This window comes from Rhinatrema bivittatum, chromosome 8 (assembly GCF_901001135.1).
Source record: "Rhinatrema bivittatum chromosome 8, aRhiBiv1.1, whole genome shotgun sequence".
NCBI classification, from domain to species: Eukaryota; Metazoa; Chordata; class Amphibia; order Gymnophiona; family Rhinatrematidae; genus Rhinatrema; species Rhinatrema bivittatum.
In genome coordinates, this window is record NC_042622.1 from 104,507,901 (window position 1) to 104,526,598 (window position 18,698).

General features: G+C 45.4%; 1 protein-coding gene across 8 annotated transcripts in view; it reads right to left on the bottom strand.

Annotated features, from left to right (window-relative positions):
• Nucleotides 1–18,698, bottom strand: part of RALGPS1 (Ral GEF with PH domain and SH3 binding motif 1) — a 965,034-nt gene that overhangs the window by 66,292 nt on the left and 880,044 nt on the right. For 6 of the 8 annotated variants that reach the window (XM_029614240.1, XM_029614237.1, XM_029614232.1 and 3 more), the window contains one exon: nt 10,334–10,414. The exons of the other annotated variants lie outside the window; for them this stretch is intronic. In XM_029614240.1, coding sequence (XP_029470100.1) covers nt 10,334–10,414 — 81 coding nt within the window. The remainder of the gene's footprint in view (nt 1–10,333; nt 10,415–18,698) is intronic. 8 annotated transcript variants of the gene reach the window in all.

The following is an 18,698-nucleotide window of genomic DNA, read 5'->3' on the forward strand; positions in this document are numbered from 1 at the left end:
TAAGTGGGGTCCGGGAATGCTTAGTTCCGAAATGCAGCGGGCTGAACAAACTGCCAGCAGGAATGCAGTCTTTAAAGTTAACAGGCGGAGGGACAGACCTCAAAGGGGCCTGAAGGAGGCTCCTGCTAGAAAATCCAGGACCAGGTTGAGATTCCAAAGAGGTACTGGCCACTTTAGCGGCGGGCGGATGTGTTTGACTCCTTCCAGGAAGCATGAAACATCCGGGTGAGAAGCTATGCTGTCGCCCTCGCTCTTGGAGCCGTAGCATGACAATGCGGCCACCTGTACTTTGATGGAGTTGAGGGACAGACCCTTCTGTAGTCCGTTCTGCAGGAATTCCAGGATCACGGGAACTTTAATTTAGCGTGGTATGATGTCATGATCTTCGCACCAGGCTTCGAATACTCTCCAAATCCTTATGTACGTTAAAGATGTGGAGAACTTGCGTGCTCTGAGTAGGGTGCCGATTACAGCCCCCGAGTATCCGTTCTTTCTCAGGTGAGCCCTCTCAATGGCCAGGCCATAAGAGAGAATTGAGCTGGATCCTCGTGGAGGATCGGTCCTTGTTGAAGCAGGTCTCTGTGTGGAGGCAGTGGCAGGGGGGTCCCTGCCAGTAGTCTTCTCATGTCTGCGTACCACGGTCTTCTTGGCCAGTCCAGGGTCACCAGACGTACTAGTCGCCTGTGTAGCTGTATCTTGTGAATGATTGCGCCCAATAGGGGACACGGCAGGAAGGCGTATAATAAAGGTCCCCTGTGGCCAGATCTGTACCAGGGCATCAATCCCCTGGGACTGAGGTTCCCGCCTGCGGCTGAAGTACCTGGGTACCTGGGCGTTGGTCCGGTTTGCCAGAAGGTGCATGTCTGGTGTCCCCCACCTGCTCACTATCATTTGGAACACTGCGGACAACAGCTTCCATTCTCCTGGGTCTAGACTTTCTCTGCTGAGGTAGTCCGTCGTGATGTTGTCTTTCCCGGCGATGTGGACGGCTGAGATCTCCTGGAGGTTTACTTCTGCCCACGACATTAGGGGGTCTATTTCCAGAGACACCTGTTGGCTTCTGGTTCCCCCCTGATGGTTGATGTAGGCCACTGTTGTGGCGTTGTCCGACATTACTCTGACCACTTTGTCTCTGAGTCTGTGAGCGAATCGTAGGCAGGCTAGTCTGACCGCCCGCGCTTCTAGGCAGTTGATATTCCATACCGACTCTTTTGCGTTCCATTGCCCTTGGGCGGTGAGCTCCTCGCAGTGTGCTCCCCATCCTCGTAGGCTGGCATCTGTGGTGAGCAGGGTCCAGGTTGGTGAAGATAGTCTTGTTCCCTGGTTCAGGTGGCTGACCTGCAGCCACCATCGTAGCTGGGTCTGGACTCTGCCCGGTAGGGATAGACGTACGGCGTAGTTCTGAGACAGTGGATTCCATCGCGATAGAAGTGAGCGCTCTAGGGGTTTCATGTGAGCTCGCGCCCATGGCACTACTTCCAGTGTGGATGCCATCAGACCGAGGACTTGTAGGTAATCCCATGCTGTGGGGCGAGGTTCGCTCAGCAGGATTTGTAACCGGTTCCTCTGTTTTGATCTCCTTGTGGGAGTCAGGCTGACCTTGTCGTCTTTGGTGTCGAATCGGACTCCTAGATATTCTAGAGACTGTGAGGGATGCAGACAACTTTTGTTTGTGTTGACCACCCATCTGAGGCTCTCCAGTAGAGTTTTGACTCTGTTGGTTGCTTGGCGGCTTTTCTCTGGGTATTTCGCCCCGATCAGCCAATCGTTTAGGTAATGGTGTACGAGAATTCCTTCCTTCCTCAGTGTTGCCGCCACCACCACTATGATCTTGGTGAACGTCCGGGGTGTTGTGGCTAACCCGATAGGTAGTGCCCAGAACTGGTAGTGACGGTCCAGGATTTTGAAGTGTAGGAAGCGCTGGTGTTCTTGATGAATTGGGATGTGTAGGTAGGCCTCCAAAAGATCCAGGGATGTGAGAAACTCTCCCGGTTGTATCGCCCTTATTACAGAGCGTAGGATTTCCATGCGGAAGCGGGGAATCCTCATGTGGCGGTTGACCGACTTGAGGTCTAGGATGGGCCTGAACGTCCCCTCTTTCTTGGGGACGATAAAATAAATGAAATAATGCCCAGTATTTATTTCTTGTGGAGGCACTGGGGTTATGGCCTCGAGGGCCAGTAGTCTGGTCAGTGTAGCTACCACTGTCACCCTCTTGGAGAGGTTGTGGCAGGGGGATTCCACAAACTTGTCCGGAGGGGTTCGTAGGAAATCCAGGTAGTACTCCTCTCGAATGATGGCTAGGACTCACTTGTCTGAAGTTATCTCGACCCATCTGTGGTAGAATAGGGCTAGTCTGCCCCCTATGGCTTCTTCCCTTGGACGAGTTGGCTGAATCTCATTGTGGGGTGCGGCTGGGGCCTGAACCAGAGCTGGTTCCCCTCTTGTTGTGCTTGTTCTGAAAGGACTGGTTCCTGCCCGTAGGGTGGGGCGCTTGATAGTTGCTTCTGTATGGATTGAAGCGCTGTGAACCTCTGCCCCTGGAGGACCGGGGGAAGGGTCGCTGGTTTCTCTTATTCCTGTCCTCCGGTACTTGTGGCAATGGGGACTCGCCCCATTTGTTGGCCAGTTTCTCTAATTCGCTGCCGAACAGGAGGGATCCTTTGAAGGGCATCCTTGTGAGACGCGTTTTGGAAGATGCGTCGGCCGACCAGCTTCGGAGCCAGAGTTGTCTCCTGGCAGCCACAGCTGATGACACTCCTCTGGCCGCTGTGCGCATCAGATCGGAAGCAGCGTCCGCAAGGAATGATACTGCTGGATCCATGGTCTCCCCAGGGGTGTAGCTCCTGGTCTGAGATAGGCAGGCACGTGTCACTACGGGTGCAGCAGGCCGCTATTTGTAGGGACATAGCGGCGACGTCAAAGGACTGTTTAAGGATGGATTCCAGACGCCGGTCATGAGCATCTTTGAGTGCTGCTCCTCCCTCCACTGGGATAGTAGTGCGCTTCGAGACCGCACAGACCATGGCATCCATTTTTGGGCATGTCAGAAGGTCTTTGGCTGCCGGGTCCAGGGGGTACATGGCTGCCATAGCTCATCCCCCTTTGAATGTGGACGCTGGAGCACTCCATTCCAGGTCAATTAGCTGCTGGACGGCTTGTAACAGAGGGAAATAGCGGGAGGTCTGGCGGAGGCCCTCTAGCAGGGGATTTGTCTTAGGCTCCCCTGAAGCACTTGTGCCCGGGATAGTGAGCTCCTTCAGGCTGTGGATGACCAGGTCTGGGAGCTCGTCCTTGGTGAAGAAGAGTCTCATGGTTCAGTGAGGTTCTGTCCCCAGGGGGAGTTCCCCCTCTTCTAGGGGCTCTGCTTCCTCTTCAGAGTTGTCCGTGTCCCCATAGGTGGGACTTCTGGGCGTTAGACACATTTGTCTAGGCCTAGAGGGGCCTGGGGCATAAAGGTCATCTGGTGGAGGCTGTGGCTGTTTAGCCGGAGGCTCCGTCTGCATGTGGACGAAGGTGTGTAGCCCTTTGAAGAATTCCACCCATGAGATAGAGGCTGGGTCCAAGCTAAGGGGTGTTGAGTCCCTGGGGGTCCCCGTTTGAGGGGGTGTCCTGCTGGAATTTTCTAGGTCCGGGGTACTCACTGAGGAGCTAGTACTCTGCCCTGGGTGGGACTGGCCCTGGACTGGATCTCCCAGGGCCTCCTCGCACTGGGCGCACAGGGCGTTGGCCTCTTCGCTTTGTGCAGTTCTGATATGGCATGCTGGGCAGAGGCCTTGAGCCTTTATCTCCGTTCCCGAAGTGCTATGGCTATAGGCGCAAAAACCCTTGTGCACTCTGGCGCGTCTAAGATGTGCGTGTGGGTTGTGCGCGTAGCTGTGTGCCCAAGTCGCAGGTATGCGCTCAGCCCAATAGTCGCGCGCTGCACATATAACTTCTGCGCATGACTCTTGTGCCTGTAACTTTATGCGCACATGTATTTTGTGCGCCTAGCTAGCCTTGTGCGCCCGGATCAAGACGGCGGACAGAGCGGCGAATAGGGCCAAGATGGCGATGGCGACCACGCGGGCAATATGGCAACCACCTTGGAAGGTCTCCATGTGGGAAGACCCTTGGAACTAACTGGGACCTGGCCCTGCTAGGGCGGATCAACCCGGTGGCACTGGTCCTGGCCGGCGACCTGTGCGATTCCTCGAACCTCGGAGACCAGAGTCTATGCTGAAGATTTCTACCTTACCTTGTCTTCGGCGCTTCCCGGTTTTGTTCCAGGCGGTCTCCGGCTGCGGGGGGAGAGGGAAAATACCTTCACCGCCGCGCTCGAGGGTGCACCCGCTGCCTCTCAGCCGCACCCAAGATTGGGGGCTAGGTCCTCGCCGCGAATCGGCTGCTGGACCGAGGCTTACTTCCGAGGGACCATGGAAATCACCTCGGGAATTCTCAACTGGGGGAGGGACCCAATGCGTGCCACCGCAGGAGAGTGGGGCTCATCTTTAGAGGTAGGTTTTCTTCCGAATTTGGGTTTCCTCCGTTGAATTTGTTCTAATGCTGTGAGAGCATGCAGATAGTCCCTAACTGCTATGGAGACAGAAAATACTGAAGAGCTGCACTTCCTGCAAGGGTATATGTACTAGGGGCTGACGTCAGATTGATCCATCTCCAACTGCTATCAGGAGTACACTATACCCCATTGGTCCTGAGTCCATCTGCTACATCTAGGAAATCATGTGTACATGTGCCAGGTAGCGTGCGCACATGTACGCCCACATGTAAGCTTTTAAAATCTATCCCATAATGGGCCGGATTTTGAAAGGGTTATGCACGCTGGCCCTATTTTAAAAAGGCCCGGGGACGTGTGTAAGTCCTGGGGCTTGCAAAAAGAGGAGGGGGAAGGGGCGGGGTCAGGCTCATGGCACAGTGGCCATATTTGCTGCTGTGCTGGGGATCACGTGCCGGCAGTTGGCCGGCGCGCGCAACTTACTTCAGCCCCAGGGATGAAGTAAGTTTAGAAACAAAAAAAAAAAGAAGTCATCAAAGGTGGGGTGGGGTAGGAAAGTTCTCTGAGGCCGCTCCGATTTCGGAGTGGCCTGGGAGGGAAAAGGGGAAGGTAGCGAGGCTCAGAGCGGGCTCGGCACGTGCAAGGTGCATAATTGTGCACCTCCTTGCGCATGCAGACCCTGTGTTCTATATCATGTGCGCGCCTGCATGCGCATGTTATAAAATCAGGTGTACGTGTGCACGCCGGGTAGCACGCACACATGTACGCCCACGCGCAAGCTTTCAAAATCAACCCCAATGTGATTCAACAAAAAAAACCTAAAAACTCACCGACAAGCAGAAAACTTGTAAGCATTGCCACGCGCATATTATAAAATGCAATATCCGTGCACACATGTGTGCCTGATTTTATAATCGGTGCACGCATGTATGGATGGGTCGGCCTTTTTCCCAGTTCCCTCCCATTCCGCTCCAATTAAAGAGCGACTGGGAGGGAACTTCCCTAACCCTATCCTTCCTACCTCTTCCCCTCTCCTCCCTGACCCCTATACGTATCTTACCTATACCCAATTTTTATTTTTTTTTAATACTTACTGCTCTTCTGGAGCAGAAGTAAATTCCATGCGCTGGCCGGCTGCTGGTGCATGCTTCCTCAGGACAGCATCTAATGGCGCTTGTACCAGCCCACCCCTTTTTGCAGGCCTAGCACTTCTTTGTGTATTGGGGGGTTACACGCGTGGCTGGGCCCGGTCTTAAATGCCTGTGGTGCGTGCAAGACATGGCCAAGCTTATAACCCCCAATTTTACCGCGCACAGTGCTTTTAAAATTCAGCCTTTAATGTAGGTAAAACCTATTTACAATTCACTGAAATGTATTGTTGCAAATTTCAAAGGACCCTCTTACATGGGTAAAGTGCATTTACATATATAAAACCCAGTTTTAAGAATGTAAATGCTTTTGAAAATCAGGCCCTTACTGAAAAGTGCTTAAATGAGAGAGCACAGTAAAATATAAGGTAAATTTTTTAATCCCACGTACGGGCGTCCATGTGCCACAATTCCTGGTGTGCACACATGGATGTGCCGATTTTATAACATGCGCGTGCCGATGCATGCATATTATAAAATCAGCTACCCACACGCACATGCGCACCCGATTTTATGCTGGCTAGCGCGCACAAGGAGGGAAATTTTGTAAGCGCACGGCAATGTGATAGGCCCTTTCCCCAGTTCCCTCCCAGTCCGCTCCTACAACCCCTAGCTAACCTGCCTCCTTTTCCCCCTATCCGCCCTGACCCCTAAAACCCCTCTATGTTTTATTTTGTTTTGCTACTTACATACTCAGCTGTGCAGCAACAGGTTGTGCGTGCCAGTCCGATCCCTGTGCGTGCTTCAGCGGGACAGCGCTTAATGCTGCTGTCCCTGCCTACCCATGCCCCACCCAGATTCCACCCCTGGTCCACCTTTTTACCTCACGCTGGTCTTTGGCGCGTACCAGGAGGCCTTTGAAAACGCCCACAGCGCGTGTGCGGCCTGGCCACAAGCATATTTCCCAGTTTTCACGTGCATAGGCTTTTTAAAATCAGGCCGTATATCAATATTAACATTATAGGTTAAAGCTTCTGGACCATGTAAAAGGATCAAACAAAATATTTGTGATTTAATCAAACTCATATATCTATATAAATAAAAATGTAAATGTTCGTTTGTTCAAAATCTTAAATCTCCAAAAGTTCTTCACCGATTGCTTTCAAATTTTGGCACAACGTTGCAGTCTATTTCGTGCGTGTTTTTATATACCTATATTATATAGATGTCACACCTGTGACAGGTAAAAACATGCTTTTTGGGAAAAACAGCGCCATCTGTTGGACGTAAAAGCAACACACGCTATCTCTGATCGATCGAACCGCAAATGCGCAGTAGAGAGCAGCTCTACCGCACATGTGCGGACTATAGAGCTCTGTGCCTCGTGCTGGATGTCACAGAGGGGAGGAGAAAAGGGCAGACGAATCACCGCTCCGAGAAACGGCTCAGCCCGTTCCTCTGCCGCTGGGGAAGGGGGAAGGGAGTAGGGACTGCCGGACAGTTACACACAGGAGGAGGAAAGGGTAAAAGAGTCACCGAGCCAGTCCGTCCACCACCGGGGAAGGGGGGAGGGAGTTGGGATGGCCGGAGCAGAGCTAATGCACATTGTGAAATTAAACCTGACTGAGCCACGGCAATGCGTGGCCGGGTACAGCTAGTTAAATATAAATGTCAAGGCAAAAATAAAATTAGTCATAAGAGATTTATGAGAAGTCCATATATCGCATACAAAAATTAAAGCCAAAATAAGGAAAGATATGATATCTAAATACATGGAAACCAGAGATTATGTTAAACAAACTGCTTAAAGCAAGAGATAAAGCTGGCAATGGAAAAGTATCAAGAATTTCGAAAAAGCTTCTTAGTCGCATAAGTCCTGCTTATCTGACTAAATAGCGCTGAACAAATTTTGAATATTGGGTCCCTTATTTTGGCTTTAATTTATGTATGCAATATGTGGATTTCTCATATATTTCTCATGACTATTTTTATTTTTGCCTTAGGTTTCATATGCGATTATATGAGTTTGTTTAAATCACAGATATTTGATTTGATTTTTTTAAATGATCCAGTAGCTTTGACCTGCAATGTTACTATTCATACAAGGGTAGATTTTAAAAGGGCCGCGCAGGTGCCCATAAACGCGCCACACGCAAAGATACGCACTGTTTTATAAAACATACACTTAGGGGCAGATTTTTAAAATTACGCGCGGGGGGGTACATTTGTGGTGAGTTTTTGGGAGGTGGGTTTGGATAAGGAGGGGGGGTGTTACAGACACATTTCGAGGAATCCATTGTAAAACTGACATCATTAAAGAATTTTAGACCTTATAAGTGATGAAAAGGAGTTGATTTGTACAATGCAGCTGGCAGAGACTGCAGTGTACAAATCAACTCCTCTTGTTAGAAAGTACACACGCCCATCCCGGCTATTAAAAATTTGCATAGCTCCCGCGTGGCCCACTTATGCACATACTTGGCCGTTTTTGCATGCACAAGGGTTTTAAAATCTACCTCATATTTTTCTGGGTGCTCTCATTTAAAACCTGATTTTCAAAAAATGTACACGCTTAAAACTATGTTTTACATGTGTAAATGCACTTTACGAGGTAGATCTTAAATAAGTACGTGCGCGCGAACAAAAGTATGCCGGATTTTATAAGATACGCGCGTAGCATGCGGAAGCACACACACATGGACGCTCGTGCGCATCTTTCAAAATCTACCCGTAAATGTACTTAACTCAGGTAAATGGCTTTTGAAAATTGCTACGATAGTATATTCCATTTACATTCGTAACTCCTTTTCTAATTTTCTTTGTATGTGAAATTTTGATCACTGTTTGCATTCGTGATTGTTCTTTGGCATGATTTGTCTGTTGTGGTTTGTATGGCTATTTATATGACACTGCACTTGTTTTAGATATATATGCTGCTAGACTGCTTAAAAGTTTTCTAATTTTCATTGAGTTTTTGTCTTTTATGGTTGAATCACATGACGTTTCCTAAGTATGTTTTGAATAATTATCTATATGTGAACAGGGATATTTTAATGTTTAGATATCACTTCTGAATATTCTTTTTCTTATGTTTGCCATGTTGTATTATCTTGTCCTTCATAAAATGATTCAGAATGTGTGTTTAGATATATGTCCCTCCCAACGCAGCCTATGTGAAACACAGTCCATGTCGGGGGACTGCTAGCCATAGTAATTATTAATTTTGAAAGCCTCATTTTTGGATTCTGAAACTTCAATATATGTCTTTTGGAGTTTAGCAATTTGGACAAGTTAAAGTTTAGTCCATACCTTTTGACTTGTTTTTGCTTTCAATATATTTCATTTAGCAAATCAGTTCAGAGTATTAATTCTTTTTTGACATGAACTTATAAATGAAAAGCTCTGGATTTACAGGAATATTCACTTATTACAATTATTGTATAACATAATAACTATATATATGTAATAAAGAAAGGCCAATCTAAACTTTGGAATGAGAGAGAGAGATTGAGACAGATAACACGTGTTAATTTAATCTCTTACAATTTATTACAGTTTTCTGTAACTCATAATAAGAAACCCTAGATATTAAGCGATAAATGTAACATTTTATTACGTTTAGATCTCATATTTCTTAGGGATCTCATCCTGAAATAAAGCACGGCCTTACCTTAGATGGACATAATTCTCTCTCTCTTCTCTTCTATCATTGGATTGCAAAATATTTTTTTCTCCACTGAAACCATGATAGACCATAGCAGGGTGTGGGGTCTGGAACAAATCATCCACAGCGGGGCCCTGGAATGCTGACGTGCATGGCTCCACCCCCAAGCTGACAGGAAATTATAGTGTTGGGGATGGGGCTCCCATGATGGCCTGGGGCCTTACAAAGTGCTGGGCCCAGGGTGGTTGCCCCTTTTTGCCCTACCCTGACTGAAACGATCATGCTTAGTCTAGTGATAGGATCACAATGTCTTAAACCACTGGTTTAGTGGTAGTGGTAATGGTAGTGAAACTATCATACCCATCTATATTACAGCCTCCTATCACAATGCTGCACAAGATGTATTTAAAAAAAAAACATGTGGTTACAAGATCCTATCTGGAAGGAGCTTACAATCTATGACCATGATCAGGGAAGACTGTTGACTTTTCCTCCAGAAGTAATGGGAATTGTGGAAGAGGTGTGTTCAAAATACAGAAGAATTGAAACCTGAATCTCCTATCCTGAAGTTACTAAGTTATTATTTTATTTTTCAAGTAAGCTGAAATTTTACCTAATAAGGGTGTACTTCTACAACAGGGAGCACAAAACATATACAGCAATAACCTTGACAACAGTTGGAAAATGTCATGTTCACTCAACCCCTAGACTTCCCTTGGCTAATTATTGCAGGTAATGAATATGATCACAGGAAAACACATACACTAACTTTAAAAGACAAAATATAAACTTTTTAGTGTTATTACAGAATCTCAAATGTCAGCTCTGCTCACTTTAAGAATGGACGTAGGCATGAAAGAAAATATTGAACATGATATTGGGATCGTATTGGACATTGCATTGCTTAAATAGGCTCCTGATTTTCTCTCACTTAACACTCCTAGCAAAAACAAATATATAGAATGATGTCCAGTGCGTAAAACTTTTGGAAATATGATGCATGGCTCTAATTATGGAACACGTACAGACTTCAGGGAGGGATTAACACTGTGAGCTAAGAAAGACAGACCCACCACCTAATTGTACCTGTATACACAGCTTCGACTTCTGGGAGAATTCCGAACCGGAACCCTCCAGTTTGGTCCCAGCGTGGCATACAACCGACTCCTGTTTGCAAATTTAAAGGTGAGTTCTAACACTGCAAAATCCCCAGCAACCCCAACACCCAAGCAAAACACAGGAAGAAAGAAAACAACAAAACAAAATACAAATAGCACAATGTGTTTGACCAACACAACATACAATCACAACAGTATTCCTTTGTTGAATTAAAAATGTAATATACTGCATGTTTTATTCCAGGCTAATCATGTTATACACTTATTTTAAATTTTATTTATATTTTCTAAATCTTATTTTTCTACTACTGCAATATTCTAATTAAACACAAACTGTCCAATTAGAGTAAAAATCAAGGAAAATATATAGTCAAGTAAATAGAGAAAAAAAAACAAAGGATGCAATGTATAAAAGTGCATTAACATTGGTCATTAACAGGGAGACTAACTTTCAAACCCATGGTACAGCATTTTCACAATAAGTGGAAGGGTAGAGATTAATGCTAGTATTATATAAACTATAGTGGGAGCTGCATAATTTATAAAATACAGCGTATTTCTGCTCTGAAAGTACATGCCGTATGATTCAGAATGTGTGAATATTTCCAGTGCAGGAAAAAAAATACTTTCTTTACCTATTTTATAAACAAATGCGTGTATATTTTAGGTACAAAAAAAATATCACATATGCATAATAACCCTGATTTGTATGGAGAGGCAGGTATTTTATGAAGTATGCGTGTATACATATTGAAAATATTTGTGCGCATACTTGAAATCACCAGTTCACCCAGTCCTTCTCTAGTTCACCTACATTCCTCTAGCACGCCACCTCGAACCCCAACAGTTCACTCAAACCTCCCACCCAAATACTGCAGACAATAGACAAGTCCGATTTCACTTGGGCGAGTCAATTAGCAGATGTAAAAGTATGCAAACAAGTTCGGTAATGCGTATATCTCTTACAAAATAGCAACTAACATGTATACTTCTTAACCACACTCTGCAATACCTTTAGCCTGCCCTTTTTCCCCCCAGTAAAATGTACACATGAAATGGAAAATATGTACGTACTCTTGACATTTATAAAATAGCATATATACATGTACATACTACTTATGCACATATATGCTATTTTTATGTGTAAAACCTCTTGAAAATTCACTCCGTAGTGTTTCTCATGCATACTAATAGTCAATGCTGACATGCAAATGAAGCAAATGGTAAAGCAGGCACATACTTTACTTAGGGATGTTACTGCAAAAACTTAACTACATCTCTGAACGGTAGGTAAGCTTTTTGCACTGATGCATCTGCTAAGGAATGAGCATATATATTTTTTGCTGCACTAACAACTAATGTTTTCCATGGTTTTGCATTAAAATGCTTGCAAGGTAATTTACACACTTAGAGGTGAATTTTAAGACCTGCACGTGGGCGCACACGTGCGTGCGTTTGCTGGCTCGTGTATATGGACGTGGCGATTGTATAACATGCGTATATTCGCATATATGTGTGCCTGTTATAAAAGCAGCTATATGCACACGTGTGCACTTTTATATCGACGTGTGCGTGCAAATGTTGCCTTGATCGTGTAAGTGGGGGGGATTTCAGTAGATACGCGTGCCGACACAATTATCTGTTTCCCCAGTTCATTCCCAATTTGCCCCAGTAAAGGAGAGGACTTCCTAAACCCCCTAGCTAACTTGCCTCCTTTTTAACCTGTTAGTGCCGACCCTTAAAATTCCACTGCCTAGCCTAGTTTATTTTATTTTAATACTTACATGCTAAACATAGCAAAAGTAAAGTTACATGGTAGGGGACCCCAGCATGCTCAGACTTCATGTAACAGACTCGGCCTGCTCATGCCCTACCACTTTTTTTTTAACTTTATGATTTGTGCATGTACCGGGAGATATGCACGTACTCACACGCTTTTTAAAATCTGTGCGCGCTGGGCTGAGTCATGCGTGTATCTCCTGGCTTTGGCGTGTGTAGGGCTTTTAAAAGCGATCAGTTAAAGGGGGTAATTTTGAAAACAGCTGATGTGCATAAAACCCAGTTTTATGAGTCCAACTTTCAAAACTGTCTACAGTAAACAACTGGAGAGTATACATAGGTCTTTGGAGATTTATGCTAGTATTTAGATTCTGTGTGGCAGGGGCCACTCAGTTTATAAACTACTGCATATTTCTGCTCCAAAAATACACACTTATGTTTCAGTATGTGTGTATATTTGTAATGCAGGAACACATATACATTCTAAATCTATTAAAAAAATCCATACATATATTTTACACAGAAAATAACTAACAATTCACATGTAATATAGAATTAAATGTGGAGGTACATTGTAAATTATGCATGTATACTGTTCTGAAAATAGTTGTGCGTGTACTTGGACTCATTGGTTTGTCAATACCACCACCAGTTCACCTAGACCCTCTAGCACTTCACATAGATCTCCTACCCAAAAACTGCAGACAAAAGACATGTCTGATTTCAATTGCGTGACTCAGTTGGCTGGTGTAAAAGTATTTGGACAAGCTTGGCAAAGTGTGCAAATATACCTTTTCCAAAATATTAACTTGCACATGTATTTCAGAGCCCAACCAAGAAGAGGCCCTAGACTGCAACTTTTTTTCCCCACTACTTATGTACGTATATGATATTTTACACATGCACATGACCACGTGTAAAAAATCCCTCCTATATTCGTAATGGCTATACTAAAATAGCCCAGGGCAGATTGTATGTAAAAGGATATACATAACCCAATTACATGTGTAATTTTATGCAAACTGAGCAGAGGTGTTCTGGGGGGGCAAAGTTGGCATTTACATGCATCCTTTTTGATTTAAAAAAATATGCATATAAGTTATGCTTTCTGAAGAAGAGGTGTAATTTTATGCAAGTGAACGTGTGCATGTACTTGGCCAATTACCGGAGTATTTTTAAGCAATACGCGATAAAGTCTGTGTGTAAATGTGTACGCAGGCTTTACCGCCATGTGATCTGTTTGAAAATAATCCTCCCTAAATGCTGTTAACGCATATAAACTGGATTGCATATGATAATAGTTTTCACTTACTAAAGCGTGTTAACACATTTTTATCAAAGTTCATTATAATAAAGAAAATGGAGTGAGAGATTCAAACAAGAAAATCAGAAGCTAGCTTTTATATACAGTATAAAAAGGTACTGGCAAGCACATGTTCGAAAATTATAGTGAGAATTAGCACATAGTTTCAGTTTTTAAGCCCCAGACAAACTAACAAGACTGAATATTACACATCAAGAGCACAGTGAACGTAGATGGTTTTGAAAGAAGCTTTGTCTAAATAAAGGACTCTAAATTTATGCAATCTATACTAATAAACGAAGCTTGACCGACGTGCCGCAAATGCGCAGTAGAGACCAGCTCTATCGCGCATGTGCGGGCGAGCACGTCGGTCTGAGCCAGCGTCAGAAAAAAAGAAAAAACAATGGCGGCGTCCAGTGGCAGCGGCGTTGGGTGGCGGCGTCCGGTGGTAGCGGCGGCGGCGGGAGGCAGCGGCGGCGGCGGCATTGGGTGGCGGCGGCGGCGGGAGGCAGCGGCGGCGGCGTCCGGTGGTAGCGGTGGCGGCGGGTGGCAGCGGCATGGCGGCGTCCAGCGGCGGTGGCGGTGGCGTCCGGTGGCGGCGGCGGCAGCGAGGGAGGACAGAGAGAGGGAGGGACTGAGTGAGAGGGGAGGAGAGAGAGGGAGTGGGACTGAGTGAGAGGGAGAGAGGGAGTGGGACTGAGGGAGTGGGAGGGAGATAGGAGGGAGTGGGACTGAGGGGGAGTGGGACTGAGGGAGGGAGGGAGTGGGACAGAGGGAGAGTGGGACTGAGGGAGGGAGTGGGACATGAGTGAGAGGGAGGGGGGGGGAGTGGGACTGAGTGAGAGGGAGGGGGGGGAGTGGGACTGAGGGAGAGTGAGAGGGAGGGAGAGAGGGGGGAGGGAGTGAGACTGAGTGGGAGGGAGGGACTGAGTGAGAGGAGAGGGAGGAGTGGGTGGGAGGTAGGGGGTGGAGGGGAGAGAGAATGAGGGGGAGGTGAGAGACAGAGGGATGTAGCCCTTTTTAACGGGCGGTGGCAGCGAGGGAGGAGAGAGAGAGGGAGGGACTGACAGAGAGAGTGAGGGACTGAGTGAGAGGGGAGGAGAGAGAGGGAGTGGAACTGAGTGAGAGGGAGAGAGGGAAGTGGGAGTGAGTGGGAGGGAGGGAGTGGGACGGAAGGAGAGGGGGGACTGAGTGAGGGGGGAGGGAGATAGAGGGAGGGAGGGAGTGGGACAGGGAAGGAGTGGGACTGAGGGAGAGGGGGGAGGGAGAGAGAGGGAGGGAGTGGGACAGAGGGAAGGAGTGGGACTGAGGGAGAGGGGGAGGGAGTGGGACTGAGGGAGAGTGAGTGGGACTGAGGAGAGGAGGGAGTGGGACTGAGGGAGAGTGAGTGGGACTGAGAGAAGGAGGGAGGGAGGGAGGGAGTGGGACTGAGGGAGAGTGAGAGGGAGGGAGAGAGGGGGAGAGAGGGGAGGAGGGACTGAGTGGGAGGAGAGGGAGGAGTGGGAGGAGTGGGTGAGAGGGAGGGAGGTAGGGGGTGGAGGGGAGAGAGAATGAGGGGGAGGTGAGAGACAGAGGGATGTAGCCCGTTTTAACGGGCTTAACGGCTTGTTTTAAATAAAAGTCCAGACATGGCAATTTTGAATCACGGTTTCTTTCTCTGGAGCTGAATTCAAATAAAAATGTGAGAAACTCTTTACTCAGGGATGGATTCACTAAGAGGTAGATTTTAAAAGGGTTGCGCGGGGCAAAACCAGGAGAGACGCTTGTGACCTGCACGCGCGCGGCTGCACAAATTTGAAAAGGCCTGTAGCCACGCGCGTATCTTCCGGTATGCAAATGATAAAGTTTTGGCAAAAACGGGGCGGGACATTGGGTGTGGTCTGGGTGGGGCATGGGTTACATTGCACTACCGCATAACTTACTTCTGCTATGGGCTGCGGTAAAGTAGCTAAATTTCAAAAAAGGGTAGTTAGGGTTTTAAGGGTCAGTAGGATAAAAGGGAGGCTAGTTAGGTAGGGGGTTTAGGAAGTCCTTTCTTTTACTGGGAGGGAACTGGGAAATAGGCCTAATGTGTCGCCATGCGCATCTACTAAAATTCCCCCACTTACACGCTCAAGACGGCATTCGCATACAGATGCGCGCATCATATAAAATTTTACACGCATGGACGCGCGGGCAGCTGATTTTATAACATATATGTGCACGTTATAAAATCGGTGCATCCATGTGCATATGTGCCGGCAAACGCACACATGTATGCATGCACAGCACTTTGAAAGTTACTGCATTAGCCATTTCTTCCATTTTATGTCTATGCATTAATTTGGACTGGTTGGAGGCTCACCTTACTTATCCCTCGCTCACCTACTCATTCCAGTTTCAGCTTTATGTTTACAGTTTAGCAAGAATAAGACTTAACTTTTGTAATTTTACTCACCCTATAGCCCACTTGGTTTAGTTCTTCCTAATCATGTCTATTTTAACTCAAAGCCTCTTTATTTTTGTCTCTGTATCTTGACTAGAATGTAAACTGCAAGGAGCAGGGACTGTCTATCATGTATTTTTGTAAAATGCTACATATGCTTGGTAATACAAATATGATGATACTATGGCAAAAAAACACTTGGTGGATCAGACCCTAAGATTTAAGCAAAGGTTAAGAAGATAAGATGGTAACATTCAAACAAACGCACGGGTGTACTTGTATGTGTATCTGCGGCTCGCGCCAGTGGATGCAGCCATTTTATAGCATATGCATGTATATGCATGCATGATATAAGATTGGCTGTACACGCATTGCGTGCAAATGCCAGCTCTACTGCATAATTGGAGAGGTTTTTAAAAACAGTATGCGCCAATGCAATAGCCCTTTTTCCCAGTTTGCTCCTAGTTCACCCAGTTAATGGATCGAATTTCCTAAACCCCCTGTTATTTAGCCTCCCTTTTACCATTTTAACCCCACTGACTCACCTAGTTTTTTTTATTTTAATACTTAAACGCCATCCATAGCAGACCCTGGGGTGCACTTGTGAACGTAAATACTTATGCACACATTTCAATGTAACTTCTGGGAATGCCAAGCCTGTGCCCCGCCCCTTTAAAAAAAACCTTTTGATTTGTGTGCGTACTGGGGGATACGCGCAACTTGCACGCTTTTTAAAATCCGCGCAGCGCACACCGGCCTGAGACATGCACGTATCTCCCAGTTTTGGCATGCTTAGGGCTTTTAAAATCAACCTTTAAGGTATTATATTCTGTAATCTGTTGTATTTCTCCATATAGATTTCAAAATACTTACCCCTCCCTATGTATGATAGTAATATCAAATTTTATTTTGTATGGAAGTCAACTGATTCAGACCCCCAAAGATAAAACTGTTGCATGACTATTGGCATCATGCTATAGATAAATTATAGTGACTGAGAAGTTATACAATACCATATTAAAGAGAAATCAAATAATGCAACAGTTGAATCCATTGTGGTATTTACATTCAATATAGTTTCCTACTTTGAATATACGTGAATAAATCCCGGCCAATAACTTTAAAACATGGTAAGGCAAAGGCATTAAAGGTTTGCTCCAGTATAAAATTTGCTCCATTACTGAAATGTATTACTGGGAATATTTCGGAAGAAAATTTGGAGCAATTCTTCCACTGGAGCCAAAACTGCAACAACCTTTTACTATATGTCTGGCGTACAGTTTATGCATCTGATTCTGCTTCGTTTGTTTATTCAGAATTGTTACCATGTTTGTAATAAATAAAATAAATGTCCTGGCTCATTTGTCTTTGCATTCCACAAGCGACCTATGCCACAGCGAATATGAAAGGAATAGTAATGGAATGCACACAGAAAGTAAACGTGAAGAAGATACTTTATTCTCTACGGAGAGCAATTTTTGGAGCCATCTAACTGAGTAAAATTGTCCTAATTGAAAACAGCCCTCCATTGCTTCCACAGTGCATGCACCTTTAGCTTGGATAAAAAATGTGTTCCTGGGGGGTGTGTTTAGGTCAGGGAAGGAAAACAGCACGTTTACATATGATTTTCAAATGTACACATTTTATTTTAGTCCCGCTTGACCATCCTCACAAATAACAGATGTATACAACATTTGCATATGCATACTTTCACTTCAGAGAAATAATTTGGCAGTTTCTGTTTGAAAATTAATTAAATGTAATGCACTACAGCTATGCTTGTTGCCTGAAAATTGCTCATATGCAACTTAGTTAAAAAGCTTTATACCATTGGATCAAGCCAAAACTAAATGAAGAAAAATTATAGAGATATATAGGATCTTTCATTTCCCTTCCCTGATACTAAAATATTGATTAAAAAAAAAGGAAAACAAATACACATTCTGGGAGACTATGTCTTCTCCTCCTCCCCCTCCCCCCCACATAAATGTGCACAAAAAATAAAAATCCATGATCCAATTCAAATTAAATATTCAGCCCTATGATGGGCGACAGAAGGTGTTGCCCAGGACTGGAGGCACCAAAGCAGGTGACTATAGGAAACCTATTCTGGATTTCCAGAGACATCAAGTAGCCTTGTAGTTGATACAGAGGCCAGATAATTAGTTGGGAAACCCTCTTAAAAAGCGATCTGCCTTGTAGAGAATGTACAAAGTCATTTAGAGGGCATACTTAAAATAGAGTGTTAATATTTTTCATATCTGGTAATGATATGTAGGGATGTCTTTCAGTCACTTGTTTTGTGGAGAGCTAAATTAATTGCATTAGTTTCAAAACAAAAAAAAATATTCATTTATTCATTTTATTTGGTTTTTTGTTTGCCTTTATCGTTAATGGGGGAAAACACTGCAGCCTATTTTGGGCTCCAGAATTGTGTTTTCTCATTAATTCTCATGGAACTTGTGGAAAGAAATCATCAGAAGGGGAAAAGAACTCCAAAGTACCTAGACTGTGGCAAAGTGGCTCCATAAGTGGCATGAACAGCCCAAGGCTCCATAAAAGTGCAAATCAGTACCAGTATTAGCAGGAGTCCTCCAAGGCATCATCAGAGGAGCAAAAAAGAAAGCTAGTATGGGAAGAACATACTAAGGCTTCAAAAGAGGGCACCAACAACAGTAGCATGAATCCTTGATGTCAGCACAAGAGGCAAAGTGTCACCAACATACTAAGGCACCATGAAGGGGGAATGAAGCAGAAAAAGTGACAGAGAAAACTCCAAGGCACTGATAAAGAGACCAAGCAGCACAAAGTGTTGCATCAAGATAC